Source organism: Bombina bombina, chromosome 5 (genome assembly GCF_027579735.1).
Source record: "Bombina bombina isolate aBomBom1 chromosome 5, aBomBom1.pri, whole genome shotgun sequence".
NCBI lineage: Eukaryota > Metazoa > Chordata > Amphibia > Anura > Bombinatoridae > Bombina > Bombina bombina.
In genome coordinates, this window is record NC_069503.1 from 74,954,714 (window position 1) to 74,975,717 (window position 21,004).

Here is a 21,004-nt window from a genome sequence, read left to right on the forward strand (position 1 = left end):
CTGATAGATGCTCTTGCAGTACCTTGGATGTTCAACCTGGCTTATGTGTTTCCACCATTTCCTCTCCTGCCTCATGTGATTGCAAGAATCAAACAGGAGAGAGCTTCAGTAATTCTAATAGCGCCTGCATGGCCACGCAGGACTTGGTATGCGGGTCTAGTGGACATGTCATCTCTACCTCCGTGGAAACTACCATTGAGGCAGGACCTTCTCATTCAAGGTCCGTTCCAACATCCAAATCTAAATTCTCTGCAGCTGACTGCCTGGAGATTGAACGCTTGATTTTATCTAAGCGGGGATTCTCTGAGTCGGTCACAAGAAAAATTTACCATAAGATATGGCGTAAATATCTTTATTGGTGCGAATCCAAGGGCTACTCATGGAGTAGGGTTAGGATTCCTACGATTTTGTCATTTCTCCAAGAAGGATTGGAGAAGGGATTATCAGCTAGTTCCTTAAAGGGACAAATTTCTGCTTTGTCAATTTTACTACATAAGCGTCTGGCGGATGTCCCAGATGTTCAGTCTTTTTGTCAGGCTTTAATCAGAATCAAGCCTGTGTTTAAACCTATTGCTCCGCCATGGAGTTTGAATTTAGTTCTTAATGTTCTTCAAGGGGTTCCGTTTGAACCCATGCATTCCATAGAGATGTGCCCATGCGCGAAACGCGTAAGATAGGAGCTTACCTGTGTCTGACGATAAGCCTGCTCCTAATAAACACTCTATTTCATCTACCTTGAAGACTCTGCATTCTTTTTCCTCTTTTCATTCCATAGATATTAAGCTGTTAACTTGGAAAGTTTTGTTTTTAGTTGCTATCTCTTCTACTTGAAGAGTTTCTGAGTTTTCTGCGTTACAATGTGATTCACCTTATCTTATATTCCATTCTGATAAGGTGGTTTTGCGTACTAAACCTGGATTCCTTCCTAAGGTTGTTTCAAATAAGAATCTTAATCAGGAAATTGTTGTTCCTTCCTTGTGTCCTAATCCTTCTTCTAAGAGGGAACGTCTGTTAAATAACTTGGACGTGGTTCGTGCCTTGAAGTTTTACTTGCAAGCTACCAAGGATTTCCATCAAACATCTTCTTTATTCATTGTTTATTCTGGAAAACGTAGGGGTCAAAAAGCTACGACTACCTTTCTCTCTTTTTGGCTGAAAAGCATCATCCGCCTGGCATACGAGACTACTGGACAGCAGCCTCCTGAAAAAATTACGGCTCATTCCACTAGAGCTGTGGCTTTCACATGGGCTTTTAAAAAAATTATGCTTCTGTTGAACAGATTTGTAAGGCTGCGACTTGGTCCTCCCTTCATACTTTTTCCAAATTTTACAAATTTGATACTTTTACTTCTTCTGAGGCTATTTTTGGGAGAAAGGTTCTTCAAGCAGTGGGGCCTTCCGTTTAGGTATCTGTCTTGTCCCTCCCGTTCATCCGTGTCCTGTTGCTTTGGTATTGTATCCCACAAGTAAGGATGAATCCGTGGACTTGTCGTATCTTGTAGAAGAAAAGGAAATTTATGCTTACCTGATAAATTGATTTTTATTTTTTTTAAACTTCAGTCACCTCTGCACCTTTTAGCTTTTCCTTTCTCTTCCTATACCTTCGGTCGAATGACTGGGGGGTGGAGTCAAGGGAGGAGCTATATAGACAGCTCTGCTGTGGTGCTCTTTGCCACTTCCTGTTAGCAGGAGGATAATATCCCACAAGTAAGGATGAATCCGTGGACTTGTATCGTAGAATAAATCAATTTATCAGGTAAGCATAAATTTCCTTTTTTTTTGCAAGTTATAGGGCAATAAGTACAAGTAGCACTTTGCTATTTCCAAATAATTTTTTTGTAAAATTATTGATAGTTGCATTGGAACACTGATTTCGGTCAGGAATCCTTGGATATCCCTTGTCATGTGTGTGTGTGTGTGTATATATATATATATATATATATATATATATATATATATATATATATATATACATACATACAGGTAGTTTACGCCCGGGGTTAAGTTCCAGGAGGAATGGTTGCAAATCGAAACCATTGTAAATTGAAACCCAGTTTATAATGTAAGTCAATGGGAAGTAAGGGAGTTGCGTTCCAGGCCCCTCACAAAATTGCAATAGTAACAACTAATACATTATTTTTTTAAAGCTTTGAAATGAAGACTTTAAATGCTAAACTGCATTATAACTCTAATAATATAGATTGTATCATCATCAAACTAAGTTTAATGAACAAAAGCATTTGTTTACAGCACCTAATTAAATAATCACACAACAAACTGCATCATCATCAAACTAAGTTTATTAAAAAAAATGTTTTTTTACTTGCATTTTCTGCAAACAGTTCTCTGAATTGTTAGCATGTTAGATAATATTGGGTCTGCACCTATTCTATGCATTTCAATCTGCAGTGATTAATAAGCAGTTAGGCACCCTCACCTGAAGCTGCTGGACAGGAAGATAATAGGGAAGTGCCTGCTAGAACTTTTTGCTCGATAAGTCTGGTCTGATCTGTATACACAGATCAATTTCTGGCTGTTAAACTTACATAACTTTGCTGCAAAACAAGCGGACAGCTCCACCTACTGGCTATTTTAATTAGTGCATTGCTTTCCAAAGCTTTTCAATAGAAGTCACATGACTGGGAAAAAAAAGGTTGTTATTCTGAAACGGTGCAGATTGAACCGACGTAAACCGAGGGCCATCTGTATATATATTTTTTAGAAGACAACCCAAAGTATTGATCTAGGCCCATTTTGGTATATTTCATGCCACCATTTCACCACCAAATGCGATCAAATAAAAAAAATAGTTCACTTTTTCACAAACTTTAGGTTTCTCACTGAAATTATTTACAAACAGCTATAGTGTAGTAGACAACCCAAAGTATTGATCTAGGACACCATTTCACCGCCAAATGCGATCAAATAAAAAAAAAGTAAAATTTTTCACAATTTTAGGTTTCTCACTGAAATTATTTACAAACAGCTTCTTCAATTATTTCACGAATTATCTCCTTTGTTCAGAAATAGCAGACATATGGCTTTGGCGTTGTTTTTTGGTAATTAAAAGGCCGCAAAATGCAACTGAGCAACACACGTGTATTATGTCCAGCATTGAAGAGGTAAATTAGGGAGCTTGTAGGGTTAATGTCTTTTATGTAATTGGCTATGGTCCATGAGCTAGTGACGTATGGGATATACAATCCTACCAGGAGGGGCAAAGTTTCCCAAACCACAAAATGCCTATAAATACACCCCTCAACACACCCACAATTCAGTTTTACAAACTTTGCCTCCCTATGGAGGTGGTGAAGTAAGTTTGTGCTTGATTTTCTTCTGTGATATGCGCTTCTCAGCATTTTGAAGCCCGTTTCCTCTCAGAGTACAGTGAATGTCAGAGGGATGTGAAGAGAGTATCACCTATTGATTTTATGGTTTTCCTCAAGGGAAATCTTTTCAAAGGTTCTCTGATATTGGTCGTAGATATTCATCTCCTACCTCCCTTTTCAGAGTGATGATATACTCTCCTATTCCATTACCTCTACTGTTACTGTTTCAGTACTGGTTTGGCTATCTGCTATATGTGGATTGGGTGTCTTTCGGTAAGTATGTTTTCATTACTTAAAGGGACAGTCTACACCAGAATTTTTATTGTTTTAAAAGATAGATAATCCCTTTATTACCCATTTCCCAGTTTTGCATAACTAACACAGTTATAATAATATACTTTTAACCTCTGTGATTATCTTGTATCTAAGCCTCTGCAAACTGCCCCTTTTTTCAGTTCTTTTGACAGACTTGCAGTCTAGCCAATCAGTGCCTGCTCCCAGATAACTTCTCGTGCACGAGCACAGTGTTATCTATATGAAATATGTGAACTAACACCCTCTAGTGGTGAAAAGCTGTTAAAATGCAATCTGAAAGAGCTGGGCTTCAAGGTCTAAGAAATTAGCATATGAACCTCCTAGGTTAAGCTTTCAACTAAGAATACCAAGAGAACAAAGCAAAATTGGTGATAAAAGTAAATTGGAAAATTGTTTAAAATTACATGCTCTATCTGAATTATTAAAGTTTATTTTGGCCTAGACTGTCCCTTTAAGACACTCTCAGCTATGGTTTGGCACTTTATGTCCCGAAGTTAATCTGTGATAGGTTATTTCCAGACAGGATTCGAATTTATGTATACGTCATGATCGAGGGTGTGTGCAATTTTACATAATTTGATTGGTTAAGGGGGGTTTAAACAGAGCAAGGAATCAGTGTAACAATATAGCCTGATGAAACGGCATTCAGCCAAGAAACGCGTTGCTAAGCAACAATTTTATTTGTATTAATAAAATATCTACTGTTTTATCCTTGCTCTGGATATTGGTATTTTATTTATACCCCTTTGTTTTGAAATCCGCCTGGTTGGAGCTTCTCTATTGGGGTTTAATCTACACTGGCCAGCTGCTCGGTATCCCGCATTAGGAGTGTCATCGGAAGCATTCACTGTGGGGAGCTTCGATCTGACCTCAAGCGTCCATTGCCTAAGCGAGTCAGCCGAATGGCTCTGAAGCTTCGGCTTGTCCGTTATTGCACTGCATGTGCAACGTCGTTTGTAAGTATATCTCCATCTCTGTCTTATCTTTTGATGTCTGTATAGGACATACTACACCAAGAGCGCCTCTCGTTTTTCTGTTTTTCAGGAACTGTTTTGCTTTAATTTAAAGTCCTAATTATATGCATTGTACATTTGCCACGAGTCAGGTTTATGTATATTTCCTTTCACAGACTATCAGTTTCAAAATTGGGAAAAAACATATTTAGGGAAATATTTCTCTTACCTGGGGTATAGTCTTTTTTTCAAATTGACTGTTTTTTCATTAAATTTCATAGGCAAAATTAGGCTTGCAAGGTTGCAAAATGCTGATGTTTAGTGCGTAATTTTTGGCGCGAGAATTTTTTTGTGGTGAAGGTAGTCTGGTGACGCAAATTCGTAATTTCTGGCGTCTTAGTTGACGCCGAGTTTCCTTTCACTAGGTTGCATCTTCAGTGACACGAGTGCGTCATTTTTAGATGTTGTTGGCGCCAAAAAATGTTCTTTTGCGTTGTGCGTCATACTTGGCGCCAAATAATTTAATTATTTAAACCCCACTTCCTATATGCCTCTTGCCCTTTTTTATGCTCAGAGGGCTTTGCTGTTTGCATTTTTCCCCTGAATCTGCCATATAAGGAAATTGATCATTTTGCTTTATTTGTTGTTGTTTTTTTCTCTTACATTTCCAAGATGTCTCAATCTGATCCTGTCTCAGAAACCACTGTTGGAACCCTGCTGCCTGAAAACAGTTCTACCAAAGCTAAGTGTATCTGTTGTAAACTTGTGGAGATTATATCTCCAGCTGTGGTATGTAATAGTTGTCATAAGCTTTTACATGCAGAGAATGTATCCATCAGTTCTAGTACTATGCCTGTTGTTCCTTCAACATCTAATGTACATGATATCCCTGTGAATATAAAATATTTTATTGCTGATGTGATTCAGAAGGCTTTGTCTGCTATTCCACCTTCTAATAAACATTAAAGGTCTTTTAAAACTTCTCATAAAGTTGATGAAATTTCAAATGACCGACAACATACTTAATTATCCTCTGATGAGGATCTATCTGATTCAGAAGATCCTACCATAGATATTGACACTGACAAATATACTTATCTATTTAAAATGGAGTATATTTGTTCCTTGTTAAAAGAAGTGTTGATTACTTTGGATATTGAGGAAACTAGTCCTCTTGATACTAAAACTAGTAAACATTTAAATTCTGTTTATAAACCTCATGTGGTTACTTCTGAGGTTTTTCCAGTTCCTGAGGCTATTTCTGATATGATTTCAAATGAATGGAATAGGCCTGGTACTTCTTTTTTTCCTTCTTCAAGGTTTAAAAAAAAAAAATGTATCCTTTGCCAGCAGTTAGATTGGAGTTTTGGGAAAAGATCCCCAAAGGTGATGGGGCTATTTCTACTCTTGCTAAACGTACTACTATTCCTATGGAAGATAGTACTTCCTTTAAGGACCCTTTAGATACGAAACTTGAATCTTATCTAAGGAAAACTTATTTATATTCTGGCTATCTTCTCAGGCCTGCTATTTCTATGGCTGATGTTGCAGCTGCATCAACTTTTTGGTTGGAAAGTTTAGCGCAACAGGAATTGGAGCCTGATTTGTCTAGCATTGTTAGCTTGCTTCAACATGCTAATCATTTTATCTGTGAAGCCATTTATGATATCATCAACATTGATGTTAGATCTATGTCCTTAGCTATTTTAGCTAGAAGAGCTTTGTGGCTCAAATATTGGAATGCTGACATGGTATGCAAGTCTAGATTCCTATCTCTTTCTTTCCAAGGTATTAATTTATTTGGTTCTCAGTTGGATTCGATTATTTCAACTGTCACTGGGGGAAAGGATTTTTTTGCCTCAGGATAAAAGACCTAAGGGTAAATCTAAAGCTTCTAACCATTTTCATTCCTTTCGACAAAATAAGGAACAGAAACCCATTCCACCCCCCAAAGAATCTGGTTCCAATTGGAAACCTTCTTCGAGTTGGAATAAATCCAAGCCGTTTAAGAAAGCAAAGACCGGCCCAGAAGTCTGCATGAAGGTGCGGTGCCCAATTCCAGTTTAGCTGGTGGGTGGCAGATTAAGATTTTTCCAAAGCATTTGGGCAGATACTGTCTAAAATCAATGGATTCAGAGTATTGTCTCTCAAGGGTATCAATTAGGATTCAGAGTAAGATCTACTGTGAAAAGATTTTTTTCTCTCACGCATCCCAGCAAATCCAGTGAAGGCTCAGGCTTTTCTGAAGTGTGTTTCAGATCTGGAGCTTTCAGGGGTAATCATACCAGTTTTGTTTCAGGAAAAGGGTCTGGGGTATTATTCAAATCTATTCATTGTCCCAAAGAAAGAAAAATCATTTAGGCCCGTTCTGGATATGAAAATTTTGAATAGTTTTGTAAGAGTGGCAACTTTTGAAATGGTGACTATAAGGACTATTCTGCCTTTTTTTCAGCAAGGTTATTATATGTCCATGATAGACTTACAGGATGCATATCTTCATATTCTGATTCATCCATACCACTATCGGTTTCTGAGATTCTCTTTTCTAGACAAGCATTACCAATTTGTCGCTCTTCCATTTGGCCTAGAGACAGCTCCAAGATGTTTTACAAAGTTTCTTGGTGCCCTACTTTCTGTAATAAGAAAACAGGGTATTGTGGTGTTCCCTTATTTGGACGATATCTTGGTACTAGTTCAGTCTTTACATTCTGCCGAATCTCACACAAATCAACTAGTGTTGTTTCTTCAAAGACATGGTTGGAGGATCAATTTACCAAAGAGTTCATTGATTCCTCAGGCAAGGGTCACATTTTTAGGTTTCCAGATAGATTCAGTGTCCATGACTCTCTCTAACAGACAAGAGACAAATAAAATTGGTTTCAGCTTGTCAGAACCTTCAGTCTCAATCATTTCTTTCAGTCTCAATCATTCCCTTCAGTAGCTATGGGCATGGAAGTTTTAGGTCTCATGACTGCAGCATCGTTCGCGATCTCCTTTGCTCGTTTTCATATGAGACCTCTCCAGCTTTGTATGCTCAATCAATGGTGCAGGAATTATACAAAGATATCACAATTAATATCCTTAAATCCCAATGTTCGACTCTCTCTGACTTGGTGGTTAGATCACCATCGTATAGTTCAAGGGGCTTCTTTTGTTTCCCCAACATGGACTGTAATCACAACAGATGCAAGTTTTTCAGGTTGGGGAGCAGTCTGGGGATCTCTGACAACACAAGGGATTTGGAAATCTCAAGAGGCGAGGTTACCAATCAATATTTTAGAACTCCGTGCTATTTTCAGGGCTCTTCAGGTTTGGCCTCTGTTGAAGAGAGAACCGTATATTTGTTTTCAGACAGACACTATCACAACTGTGGCATATGTCAATCATCAGGGTGGGACTCACAGTCCCCTAGCTATGAAAGTAGTATCTTGGATACTTTCTTGGGTGGAATCCAGCTCTTGTCTAATTTCTGCGGTTCATATCCCAGGTGTAGACAATTGGGAAGCAGATTATCTCAGATATCAGTCTTTACATCCGGGGGAGTGGTCGCTCCATCCAGATGTGTTTTTTCAGACTGTTCAGATGTGGGGTCTTCCAGAAATCGGTGGATGCGTTATCACTTCCTTGGTTTTACCAAACTGCTTATATCTTTCGGCCTCTAGTTCTTCGGCCTCTAGATCTTTTGTGTTTCTGGTAGCACCAGCATGGCCTCACAGGTTCTGGTATGCAGATCTTGTATGGATTTCCAGTTGCCAACCTTGGCCACTTCCTTTAAGACCAGACCTTCTGTCTCAAAGGCCATTTTTCCATCAGGATCTCAAATCATTACATTTGAAGGTATGGAAATTGAACGCTTAGTGCTTAGTCATAGAGGTTTCTCTGACTCAGTGATTGATACTATGTTACAGGCTCGTAAATCTGTCTCTAGGAAGATTTATTATCGAGTCTGGAAGACCTATTTCATGGTGTTTTTATATTTTCTTGGCATTCTTTTAGAATTCCTAGAATTTTACAGTTTCTTCAGGATGGTTTGGATAAAGGTTTGTCTGCAAGTTCCTTGAAGGGACAAATCTCTGCTCTTTCTGCTTTGTTTCAAAGAAAGATTGCTAAGCTTCCTGATATTCACTGTTTTGTACAGGCTTTGGTCCATATCAAGCCTGTCATTTAATTAATTTCTCCTCCTTGGAGTCTTAATTTGGTTTTGAAGGCTTTACAGGCTCCTCCTTTTGAGCCTATGCATTCCTTGGATATTAAACTACTTTCTTGTAAAATGGGGTTCTTCTGCTAGAAGTTCTGCTAGGAGAATTTCTGAATTATCTGCTCTTTCTTGTGAGTCTCCATTTCTGATTTTTCATCAGGATAAGGTTGTTTTACGGACTTCATTTACATTTCTACCTAAGGTTGTGAATTCTAACAACATTAATAGGGAAATTGTTGTCCCCTCTTTTTGTCCTAATCCTAAGAATTCTTTAGAGAGATCCTTACATTCTCTGGATGTTGTAAGAGCTTTGAAATATTATGTTGAATCTACTAAAGATTTCAGGAAGACTTCTAGTCTATTTGTTGTCTTTTCTGGTTCTAGGAAAGGTCAGAAAGCTTCTGCCATCTCCTTGTCATTTTGCTTAAAGTTTTTGATTCATCAGGCTTATTTGGAGTCGGGTCAGGCCCTGCCTCAGAGAATTACAGCTCCTTCTACTAAATCAGTCTCCACTGCATGGGCTTTTAAGAATGAAGCTTCAGTTGGTCAGATTTGCAAAGCAGCAACTTGGTCTTCTTTGCATACATTTACTAAATTCTACCGTTTTCATGTATTTGCTTCTTCGGAAGCAGTTTTTGGTAGAAAAGTTCTTCAGGCAGTTGTTTCAGTTTGATTCCTCTGCTTATATTTTAAGTTTTTTATTTGCATTTATGAGAAAAACATATTCTTTTAGGTGTGGATTTAATTTTTTCAGCGGAAAATGGCTATTATTTTTATCTCTCCCTCTCTAGTGACTCTTCTGTGGAGTTCCACATCTTGGGTATTACTATCCCATATGTCACTAGCTCTTGGACTCTTGCCAATTACATGAAAGAAAACATAATTTATAATTTATGTAAGAACTTACCTGATAAATTAATGTCTTTCATATTGGCAAGAGTCCATGAGACCCACCCTTTGTATGGTGGTTATGATTTTTTTGTATAAAGCACAATTATATTTCCAGCTCCTTTTTTTGATGCTTTTTACTCTTTTCTTTATCACCCCACTACTTAGCTATTCGTTAAACTGAATTGATGGTGTGGTGAGGGGTGTATTTATAGGCATTTTGAGGTTTGGGAAACTTTGCCCCTCCTGGTAGGATTGTATATCCCATACATCACTAGCTCATGGACTCTTGCCAATATGAAATAATTTAATTTATCAGGTAAGTTCTTACATAAATTATGTTTTTAGCTTTAGTGTAGTGTAGTAGACAACCTAAAGTATTGATATAGGCCACCATTTCACCGCCAAATGCGATCAAATAAAAAAAACATTACATTTTTTTGCAAACAGCTGGTGCAATTATAGCACAAATGGTTGTAAAAGCTTCTCTGGGATCCCCTTTGTTCAGAAATAGCAGATATATATGGCTTTGGCCTTGCTTTTTAGAAATTTGAAGGCCGCTAAATGCCGCTGCGCACCACACTTATATTATGCCCAGCAGTAAAGGCGTTAAGTAGGGAACTTGCAGGGTTAATTTTAGCTTTAGTGTAGACATCAGCCTCCCACCTGACACATCCAACCCCTGATCCCTCCCAAACCGCTTTCTTCCCTCTCCCCCACCCCACAATTTTCCCTGCCATCTTAAGTACTGGCAGAAAGTCTGCCAGTACTAAAATAAAAGTTTATCTTTTATTTATTTTTTAAAAAACATATTCTGCTGTGTAGGATCCCCCCTCCCAAAACAGCTCTTTAACCCTCTCCCTTTACATTATTGTGCACCATACAGCTGCCAGTACCCAGTTTGCTATAACATTTGCTATTTTTTTTTTTATATATATTTCTGTAGTGTAGCTGCCCCCCCCTCAATAACCAACCCCCCAGCCACTCCCAGATCACTTAGATAAAAATTCCCCCCTCCTTTCTCCCATTTTTTCTTAAAAAAATTGAACCATAGTGTAGCATTCCCACCCGCCCCTGTGCACATGATCCTGCCCCCTCTGATGCACATCAACTATTGATGGCTGCCCACCCGCCTCCCTGCAACTGTTCCCACCCACCAACGATTGTGACCATCGATGGCCGACGCAGAGATGGTCACAGAGTGTCTCTCTCTGCATCGGATGGATAAAAAATTATTATTATTAAAAAAGTTATTGCAGGATTCCTCAATATCGAGGCATCACTGTGAGAACATGAAAGCTTCTGGAAGCGATCAGGATCGCTTCCACCGCTTGAAAACTCTAACAACATGCAGGGTACGTCCTTGGTAGTTAACTACCATTTTTGTAATTACTGGGGAATTAGAATTGATCACTCATTAAACAAATTATTATATTTATATCTGCATCTTTTAAGTACATTTGTGTCAGTGACAGTTATAAAGAAGGAGCAACCTCCATTGGGCTGAGGAGGGTAAAAAAATACTACTCCCCTTGTGTCCTTTTAGACAGATCATGTCCAACAACTGCCTAACCTCACCCCCTGACCTGGTTCATTACTCAGAACACCTGCAGCTCCATCTTCCCCTTCCTTGACCTTGCTCATGGAACACCCATAACTACACTTATGCCTACCTTGTTACCATGTGTGAAACACCCACAACTCCCCCAATGTTCCCCACCCCAGAACCACCACTGATTTGTGTGCTTAATTTTACAGTGAGTATTATTAAACTAATGAAGTTTTTGGCTGTTTATATAAATAGAACAATCACAGCCGAAAGCTAAAGATCACAAGGTCACTGATTCTTACCCTCTCAAAACATCTCACACTGATGATTAGTCTGTGATTATTAAGTCATCATGTTCTCACCCAACTGGTTGTACATGAGCCGGGCAGGGCTGTATGGGCAGTTGCTTGTGCAATGTTAAATGAGGATGGTGGATGCCACCTCTCTTGCCCAGAATACAGATGTACTTGTTCCCTGGCAGAGAACATTATCCACACGCACCTTGTTTAATGCGGCCCTATAACTTGTTTTCATCAGTAATTTAGTTTACTATGATGTAGTAATGTTTACATTCTATGTCATGATTTTTTAATTTGTGATTTACAGGTAAATACATTTAAAAATAGAAAACTGAAGACATTTTTTAGTATAAAACATAATCTTTTTTTATTTAGATGTATTATATTATAAATGAATAAACATTCTTATTTTTCTTTATTCCATTTATTTTCATGTAGACAAACACGTCAATAATTCATATCTATCCATCACTACAGTCTTAGACACCAATGACTATTCACAAACATTGGGGATATCACAGCAGATATTTAGAGAAGATGGTGAATTGACCGGAACTGGGCAGCAATCACTATGTACAGAGAGTAATTTAGTCATCAAACAAGAGGACAACATTTATGCCTTATCTAGTGAAATTATTATCCCTAAGGATAAACCACACACATTTACTGAGTTTTCAAAACATATTAAAAAAGGGAAAAGTCTACAGTCTAGCCAAATTATTCATACAAAGGAGAAACCTTTCAAATCTACAGAATGTGAGAAAAGCTTTAGATGGAAGTCTCATCTACTAGAACACTACAAAATTTACACAGGTGAGAAACCACACACTTGTACTGAGTGTGGCAAATGTTTTACACAAATGGAACATCTGAAAACTCATGAAAGTAGTCACAAAGGAGAAAAGTCATTCACATGTACAGAGTGTGGAAAAAGTTTTAAACAAATAAGTAATCTGAAAACTCATGAAAGGATTCACACAGGGGAAAAGCCATTCACGTGTACAGAGTGTGGGAAAAGTTTTATACAAATGAGTGGTCTGAAATATCATGAAAGGACTCACACAGGGGTAAAGTCGTTCACATGTACAGAGTGTGGAAAAAGTTTTATACAAAAGAGTCATCTGAAATATCATGAAAGGATTCACACAGAAGAGCCTATCGCATGTACAGAGTGTGGAAAAAGTTTTACAGAAAAGTGTAATCTGAAACAGCATGAAAGGGTTCACACAGGAGAAAAGCCTTACACATGTACAGATTGTGGAAAAAGTTTTACAAAAAAGTGTAATCTGAAACAGCATGAGAGGATTCACACAGGAGAAAAGCCTTTCACATGTACAGAGTGTGGAAAAAGTTTTACACTAAAGAGTAGTCTGAAATATCATGAAAGGAGTCACACAGGAGAAAAGCCTTTCACGTGTACAGAGTGTGGAATAAGTTTTATACAATTGAGTAGTCTGAAATATCATGAAAGGATTCACACAGGAGAAAAGCCTTTCACATGTACAGAGTGTGGAAAAAGTTTTACAGAAAAGTGTAATCTGAAACAGCATGAAAGGATTCACACAGGAGAAAAGCCTTACACATGTACAGATTGTGGAAAAAGTTTTACAGAAAAGTGGAATCTGAAACAGCATGAAAGGATTCACACAGGAGAAAAGCCTTTCACGTGTACAGAGTGTGGAATAAGTTTTATACAATTGAGTAGTCTGAAATATCATGAAAGGATTCACACAGGAGAAAAGCCTTTCATATGTACAGAGTGTGGAAAAAGTTTTACACTAAAGAGTAGTCTGAAATATCATGAAAGGATTCACAAGGGAAGAAACCTTTCACATGTTTAGAAAGTGGAAAAAAGGTTTTTATTGAAATCAGGTATTACAAAACTACGCTAAATATTTACACACAAACGTTATAAACGCAGTGTACAAACCTTTTTATAGTTATCCAAAAGAGGACAAACTCTAAATGGAAGCATCGAAATGGATCCTATTGTAAATAATACTTTCTAAATCCCAGTTATAAAAGCCCCGGATTGGAAGTGCTCTCCTGCTGTTCTTTGTTCCTCTATATATGTGCACCTCAGTTTCTCTCATATCAATGGGATAGAATCCAAACACCACACAGGAATATACAACTCTGTCCCCATACTGACCAGTTTACAGAACCATTCACCACCAAAGCACACCCAGTGTTGTTTATTAATATGCCAGTGTTAGGAGTTGTACATTTTGTTTTACATAGGGGAGAAAATAATTACATTTACAGAATAAAGAGTCTTTATATGAATAGAGTGTTATAAAATTATATAAACAAGAACATCAGTCTCAAATGATTGACATCTGGGAGATATATTTAATGTACACATCATGTGGATAAACCTTTTCTTATAGCAATAGATGCTTAGCATTGTACATTTTATTTACCAGAGGAATTACTGAGGGGATTCTTGTGACGGATACCCCGGCTACCCCGACTGGGCAGCTCTGCCAAATGGGTCCTTCCTCTGCCTGGAACAGGCTGCTATGTAGCCCAGGAAAGTGATTTTAGCTGGAGCCCCCCCAAATAACTAGACATACTTGCATTCAGGTGAAACAGGAACAGACTTTATTGGAAAACACACACTCCTTTATACACAAAGCTCATCTTGATAATACACTGGACAATCCCACAATTTTCCCGCAATTCCCGCCCCTCCAGACAGACCGGAGCCTCCATAGCAGCCATAGTCCCACAGAATCCCAGGACCCAGTGGTGACGGTTTTAGTCCCCAGATGCCACAGTCCAAAAGCCGCGTGATTTGTTACTGGGGACTGGAGATACAGCCCATTGAAGTTATGGGGGTAGGGGTGTCCAAAACTCCAGTTCCCAAAGGAGCTCCCCTCCAGCAATTACCCCCACCTTTTGTCCTCCCCATGGGCCACCAATCCCCAAAAGAGCAGAGATCTGAGGCACATGGTTGCTGGAGCGACCAGGTGTAAAGTTAGTGGGTGTCCTGCTGTTCTGTGGCCGACCGGGAGTTCCAGGAGCCCAGCCAGTCTAGGAGGGTTTTCCTGGTCATATACCAGCTCTTCTCTTGACAAATTTAGAACACAAAACAAGCAACCAAAAGCTTCCAGAGATTGTGGTTGCTCTGAGGAGCCCAAAACCACTGAGAAACAACAGGGATGAGGTTGTAGGGGGGTGGGGGGTAATTGTTCAACCCCTGCAGCCCATTATCCATGACAACTGCCCACTTTCAGTTCGGCAGAACTGGCTTGATCCACACACGGGTCTGCCTGGGGATGTCCGAGGAGTTTATGCCACTTCAGTCCGCTGGGAAAGTCCATCAGCATTCCCATTGCTCTTTCCCGGTCGGTACGGAATGTCAAAATTAAATGGCTGCTGGGCTAGGCTCCACTTCAACAGTCTCCCGTTGTCCCCGGAAACTCGGTGGAGGCATACAAGGGGATTATGGTCAGTGAGGACAGTGAAGGGTCTTCCATATAGGTAGGGCTGCAACTTCATCAAAGCCCATACCAGCGCCAGACACTCTTTCTCGACCGCTGCGTAGCCTACTTTCCGGGGTAGCAGTTTTCGACTGATGTAGGCGACGGGGTGGTCCTGTCCTTCCTTGTCCGCCTAGCTTAGTATGGCCCCCAACTTGAACATAGAGGCATCTGTGTGGATAGAAAAGCATTTGGCTGGCTTAGCGGCCAGTACTGGAGCAGAGATTAAGGCAGACTTAAGACTCTGGAAGGATTTTTCACACTCGGAGGACCACAGGACCTGTCGGGGAAGTCGTTTACGGGTCAGGTCAGTCAGTTTTGTCGAGGGTGCTGTAATTGGGGAAAAACCTCCGGTAGTAGCCTGCAGTACCCAGAAAGGCAAGGACTTGGGTTTTGGTCCTGGGAGTGGGCCAGTTAGCCACTGCCTCAGCCTTGGCCGTTTCGGGTCGCTGCTTATCGCAGCCGACTTGGTGGCCCAAGTATTGAACCTCTGAGCGCCCAATGTTTCACTTACCTGGCTTCAAGGTTAGGCCGGCAGTTTGAAGACGATCTTAAGATGATGCCTAGGTGGACCAGATGGTCTTACCAGGTCTCGCTATAGATGGCGATGTCATCCAGGTATGCACCGGCACAGTCCTGGAGGCCAACAGGCAGTCTACCATTCTTTGGCAAGTGGCTGGAGCGTTCTTCATTCCAAACGGCATCACTTTTAACTGGTATAAGCCAAAAGGAGTGATGAAGGCGGACTTGGGGATGGATTCAGGGTCGAGGGAGATTTGACAATAACCCTTGCATAGGTTGAGGGTGGTCAGGAAGTGGCCCCGGGCGATTCGATCTAACAGGTCATCTACTCGGGTCATGGGATAGGCGTCAATGGTGGTTCTGTCATTGAGTCTACGATAGTCAATGCAGAACTGGGTAGTTTCATCCTTTTTGGGCACTAGCACTACCGGGTAGGCCCAGGGACTGTTGGACGGTTCAATGACACCGAGGTCCAACATTCCCTGGAGCTCCCGGTGCATACTTTCCCTGATGGCCTCTGGGATCCTGTAGCCAGCCTGTAGCAGGGGAGTCTGGTCTGGGGTCTCCACCCGGTGGATGGCTGTGGTGGTAAACCTAGGGACAGTAGAGAGCATGTCCCTTCTCTGTTCCAGAAGTCGCCGGACCTGCCTTTTCTGTCCGGATTCTAACCTGTTGTCTAGGGATATGTCATCTACCCCCTGGGGGGCGTCGGTAGGTCCGGGAAGCTCCGGCATTGGAAGACTTTAAGAGTCCTCCACTGCTGGCGCACAGATAGCGGCCACATCCCTGGGTCTTTCTATGTATGCCTTGAACATGTTCACATGAAAGGTCTGACGGATCCTTTCATCTGAACAGTTCGCTACCATGTATGTAGTGTTGTTAAGTTGTTCCACAACCTGGTAAGGTCCTTGCCAAAAGGCCTGTAGCTTGTCTGTTTTGACAGACTTCAGGGCAAGGACCTTCTGTCCCACTATCAGGGTTCGGGTACGACATTGCGATCATACCATCGCTTCTGTTTGTGTTGAGAGGCTTGAAGGTTCTCGTGGACCTGGGCAGCCAGGTCCTGCAGCCGGTCCCTGAGCTAGAGTACGTACCCCATGACAGAGTGCTCTTCACCCTCCTGTGGCTCCCTCCCAGTGGGCTCGTACCAAATCTAGCGGGCCCCTAACCTTTTGACCCTACAGTAGCTCAAAAGGGGAAAAGCCTGTGGATTCCTGAGGCACCTCTCAATATGCATAGAGGAGGTGCGGCAGGAATCTTTCCCAGTCCTTGAGAGTGGCCGAGAACATCCAAAGCAGTTGCTTTAGGGTCCCATTAAACCTCTCACATAGCCCATTGGTCTGGGGATGGTAAGGGGTGCTGTGCAGGGATTTAAACCCGCACAACTTCCAGAGTTGTTGAGTGATTTCCCCAGTGAACTGTGTTCCCTGATCGGAAACTACTTCCCAAGGGAAGCCTACCCTGGTGAATATCCGGAGCATCGCATCTGCTATGGTCTCCGCCTGGATATTGGTCAAGGGGATTGCCTCTGGGTACCGGGTTGCATAGTCTACTACTGTAAGGATGTATTTCTTCCCTGAGGGGCTGGGCCAAGCTAATGGCCCCACAATGTCTACTGCAACTCGGCTAAAGGGTTCATCAATAATTGGCAGAGGATGGAGGGGGGCTTTCATATGGTCTCCCGTCTTTCCTACCTTCTGGCAAACCTCACAGGATTTAAAGTATTCCTTAATATCGGCTGTAATGCCTGGACATAAGAAGGTTTAAGTCAAGCAGTGGTGCGTCCTTTGCTTTCCTAAGTGGCTGGTTAAGGGAATGTCATGCCCTATTTTCAGCAGGTTGTACCGAAACTTTTTCGGTACGACCAGCTGGCATTTGGGCACCGGTCCTTTTCTACTCTTGGAGATCCGGTACAGGAGCTCTCCCTCCCACTGGAACCCTTCGTCTCTGGGGTTCCGGGGCGTCAGCACCTACTCGGTCTCGGTAAGGGGCCAGGGTCGGGTCACTCAAGGTCTCTTTGGCGAAGTCGAAAGGAGTTGCCCAAGAGGTGGTGTCAGCAAGTTCGGCGTTAGTAGGGATGGGCAGTTGGGGTAAGGTAGGAGTCGGGGCAGTGGGTCTTACCTGGGGCTCCAGAGTTGATGAGGTGGCTTGGCATCTGGCCTGCTGGCGGGTAGTCACTGGGCAGGTGTCCGGAGGGGTATCCCCCACAAAGGTGGTGACAAGTTGGCCGAGGTCATTTCCCAGCAGGACCTCAGCAGGGATATGTTGCATAAACCCTACTTCTACATTGTGGGAGTCAGTTTTCCAGTCCAAATGGACCCAGGCTGTAGGGACCCTCAGAACAGCACCTCCCACTACCCCTACAGCAAGGGTCCACCCAGTGCGACCAGAGAGGCGAACGAAGTGAGGCTGAATCAAAGAAACGGTGGCCCCAGTATCCCTCATTCCTTGAGCCACCTGCCCGTTGACCCATACATCTTGCCGATGTTGCTGGCGGTTGTCTTGGTCCACTGAATTGACGTGGTGCAAGACACCCACTTCTTCTTCTGGCCACTTAGCATAAGAGTCAGAGCTCGCTGTATGGGTACAATGGGCAGCGGCCTGGTAGGTGCGGGCTTGAGGAGTTCCCCACTGAGTTGAGGCGGGGTTCCTTGGCGGATGGGCTGGGGGGTTTCTTTGTCTTGTGGTGCAGTTCTGTACAATATGGCCGGGGGTGTCCACACCCATAACACCCCCGGGGATTGCTGCCTCCGGATGGGTAGACAGAGGGCGACCGGGTCTGGTGCTGCCGAGAAGCTGTTGGGGGTCGAGCTGGGGCTGGAGTGGAGTGGGTTGCTGGCTGGAGGTCCTTGGCCACCTGGTGTCGGACATCCACATACTGATCGGCCAGGGCGGTGGCTTGGTCAGCTGTTCTAGGTCCCTTGTCTTTTACCCAGTCCTTTATCTCCGGTGGAGTGTGGTTATAGAACTGCTCCAGGAGGATGAGTTGAACAGCTTTGTCTAGGGTGGTGATGTGGCACCCAGTAACCCAGGAGTTCAAGGACCGAGCTAAGCGGTGGGCAAACTCGGTATAAGGCTGTTCCTTTTCCCTTTGTAGCCCCATGAATCTTAGCCGGTGAGCCTCCGGTGTGAGTCCATACCGGGTAAGGATGCACTCCTTCACCCGGTCATAGTTGTCTTGATCTCTGGAGGGAACAGTGTGGAAAGCCTCGAGGGCACTACTGGACAGTTTGCCAATTAGGATAGTAACCCTATCGGCATTGGTGACCCCATACATCTGGCACTGGGTCTCGAACAGCTGTAGGTAGCGGTCAATATCCTTGCTCTCATCATCCTGGAAGGCTCCGAAAGCCCCGTGAGGTAGTTGCTTGGGCCGGGAAGGGGGGTCCAGGGGATCCAGCATGACGCTCCCCCCTAGACTTCTGAAGCTCCAACATGTGTATCTTGGTAGCTTCAGTCACTATCCGAGTAATGATCTCCTCGGGGGGGTTAAATCCATAGAGAGCCAGTTGCCACTGTATCTGCCGCTCAAGGTCGGACCCTGTAGTCCCCTGAGTGGAGGCTGTACTGGGCCATCCCCAGCTATGGTCGCTGTCTGACCCACCAGCCTGCTCGCTAGCCCGATCGTCCTCCATCAGTTCAGCTAGGAGCACTGCCTTTGTCTTGTTGCCAGCGACTTTCTCTCTAGCCTGCAGCAAAGTTCTTAATTCTTCCTTCCGGAGCCTGTGGTACTGCTCCATCCGGCAAGATCTTCTGTTGGTGGTTTGGACGTTCCAGGTAGACGGAAGCATCCCACCACTGCCAACCAATGTGACAGATACCCTGGCCACCCCGACTGGGCAGCTCCACAAAACGGATCCTTCCCCTGCCTGGAACAGTCTGCTATGTAGCCCAGGAAAGTGATTTAAGCTGAAGCCCACCCAAATAACTAGACATACTAGCATTCAGGTGAAACAGGAACAGACTTTATTGGAAAACACACTCCTTTTATACACAAAGCTCATCTTGATAATACACTGGACAATCCCGCAATTCCCTCCCCTCCAGACAGGCTGGCGCCTCCAAAGCAGCCATAGTCCCACAGAATCCCAGAACCCAGTGGTGACGGTTTTGGGGTGATTCCGGGGGACCGGCGGCACTTCCAGGGTGTCATTTAAAAGTGCTCGGTCCCCAGATGCCACAATCCACAAAGTGGCATGATTCGTTACTGGGGACCAGAGATCCAGCCCGTTGAATTTATGGGAGTAGGGGTGTCTAAAACCCCCGGTTCCCAAAGGAGCTCCCCTCCGGCAATTCCCCCACCCCTTGAACTCCCCATGGGCCACCAATCCCCAAAAGAGTGGAGCTCTGAGGCACATGGTTGCTGGAGCAACCAGGGGTAAAGTTAGTGGGTGTCCTGCAGTTCTGTGGCCGACGGGAGTTTCAGGAGACCGGCCAGCCTGAGAGGGGTTAGGAGGGTGTCCATTTTGAGGTGGCCGACTGGGAGTTCCAGGAGCCCGGCCAGCCTAGGAGGGTTTTCCTGGTCATACACCAGCTCTTCTCTTGACAAGTTTAAAACACAAAACAAGCAACCAAAAGCTTCCAGAGATTGTGGTTGCTCTGAGGAGCCCAAAACTACTGAGAAACAACAGGGGCGAGGTGGGGGGAGTTAAGGGTTCAAGCCCTGCAGCCCAGTATCCGTGACAATACTGATTTTATTTAATGAGACACAATATCAGTAACTGGTACATACGTGATCATAATCAGTTTAATTTAAATGGCTACTATAACCTACATGTATACTGGGTATGTAATATGTGTGTCATGTGATCATAATCAGTTTAATTTAAATGGCTACTATAACCTACATGTATACTGGGTATGTAATATGTGTGTCATGTGATCATAATCGGTTTAATTTAAATGGCTACTATAACCTTCATGTATACTGGGTATATAATATGTGTGTCATGTGATCATAATCAGTTTAATTTAAATGGCTACTATAACCTACATGTATACTGGGTATGTAATATGTGTGTCATGTTCTGTAACTTGATATTATGTTAGATGTTTTCATGTTAGTTAGAAGCCGCAAGAACTGATAATAGCACATACTGTATATATAAAGGGAACATTATATGTCTGATAAATCCTTTTGTATCAAGAGCACAAGTGTTAGGTATATTTATACCATTGTGTGCATATATCATGTAATGCTGCTTTTTACTATATAATGATATACAATGTTTTTTCATGCAAATAAAAAGTGATTGTAATCCAGACCAGTATTTTGTGTTTTTTGTATAATTAAAAACACAATATCACAGAATAATTAGGAAAACAACATCAAATACTGAAGCGAAATCTGAAAGCTGATAATTCAGATAGCGCAGCAATTTTCCAATTCCCTTCTATTATCTAATTTGCTTTGTTCTTTTGGTAGCATTTGCTAAAGAGTAAACATAGGAGGCTGTTATTATATGA

The 21,004-nt window shown here is 42.4% G+C and overlaps 1 protein-coding gene across 1 annotated transcript in view; it reads left to right on the forward strand.

Annotated features, from left to right (window-relative positions):
* Positions 1-20,800, forward strand: part of LOC128659901 (gastrula zinc finger protein XlCGF26.1-like) — a 33,327-nt gene extending 12,527 nt beyond the window's left edge. Inside the window, exon 2 of the mRNA XM_053713489.1 lies at positions 11,970-20,800. Coding sequence (XP_053569464.1) covers positions 11,970-13,372 — 1,403 coding nt within the window. The 3' untranslated portion in view covers positions 13,373-20,800. The remainder of the gene's footprint in view (positions 1-11,969) is intronic.
* Positions 20,801-21,004: the final 204 nt, after the last annotated feature.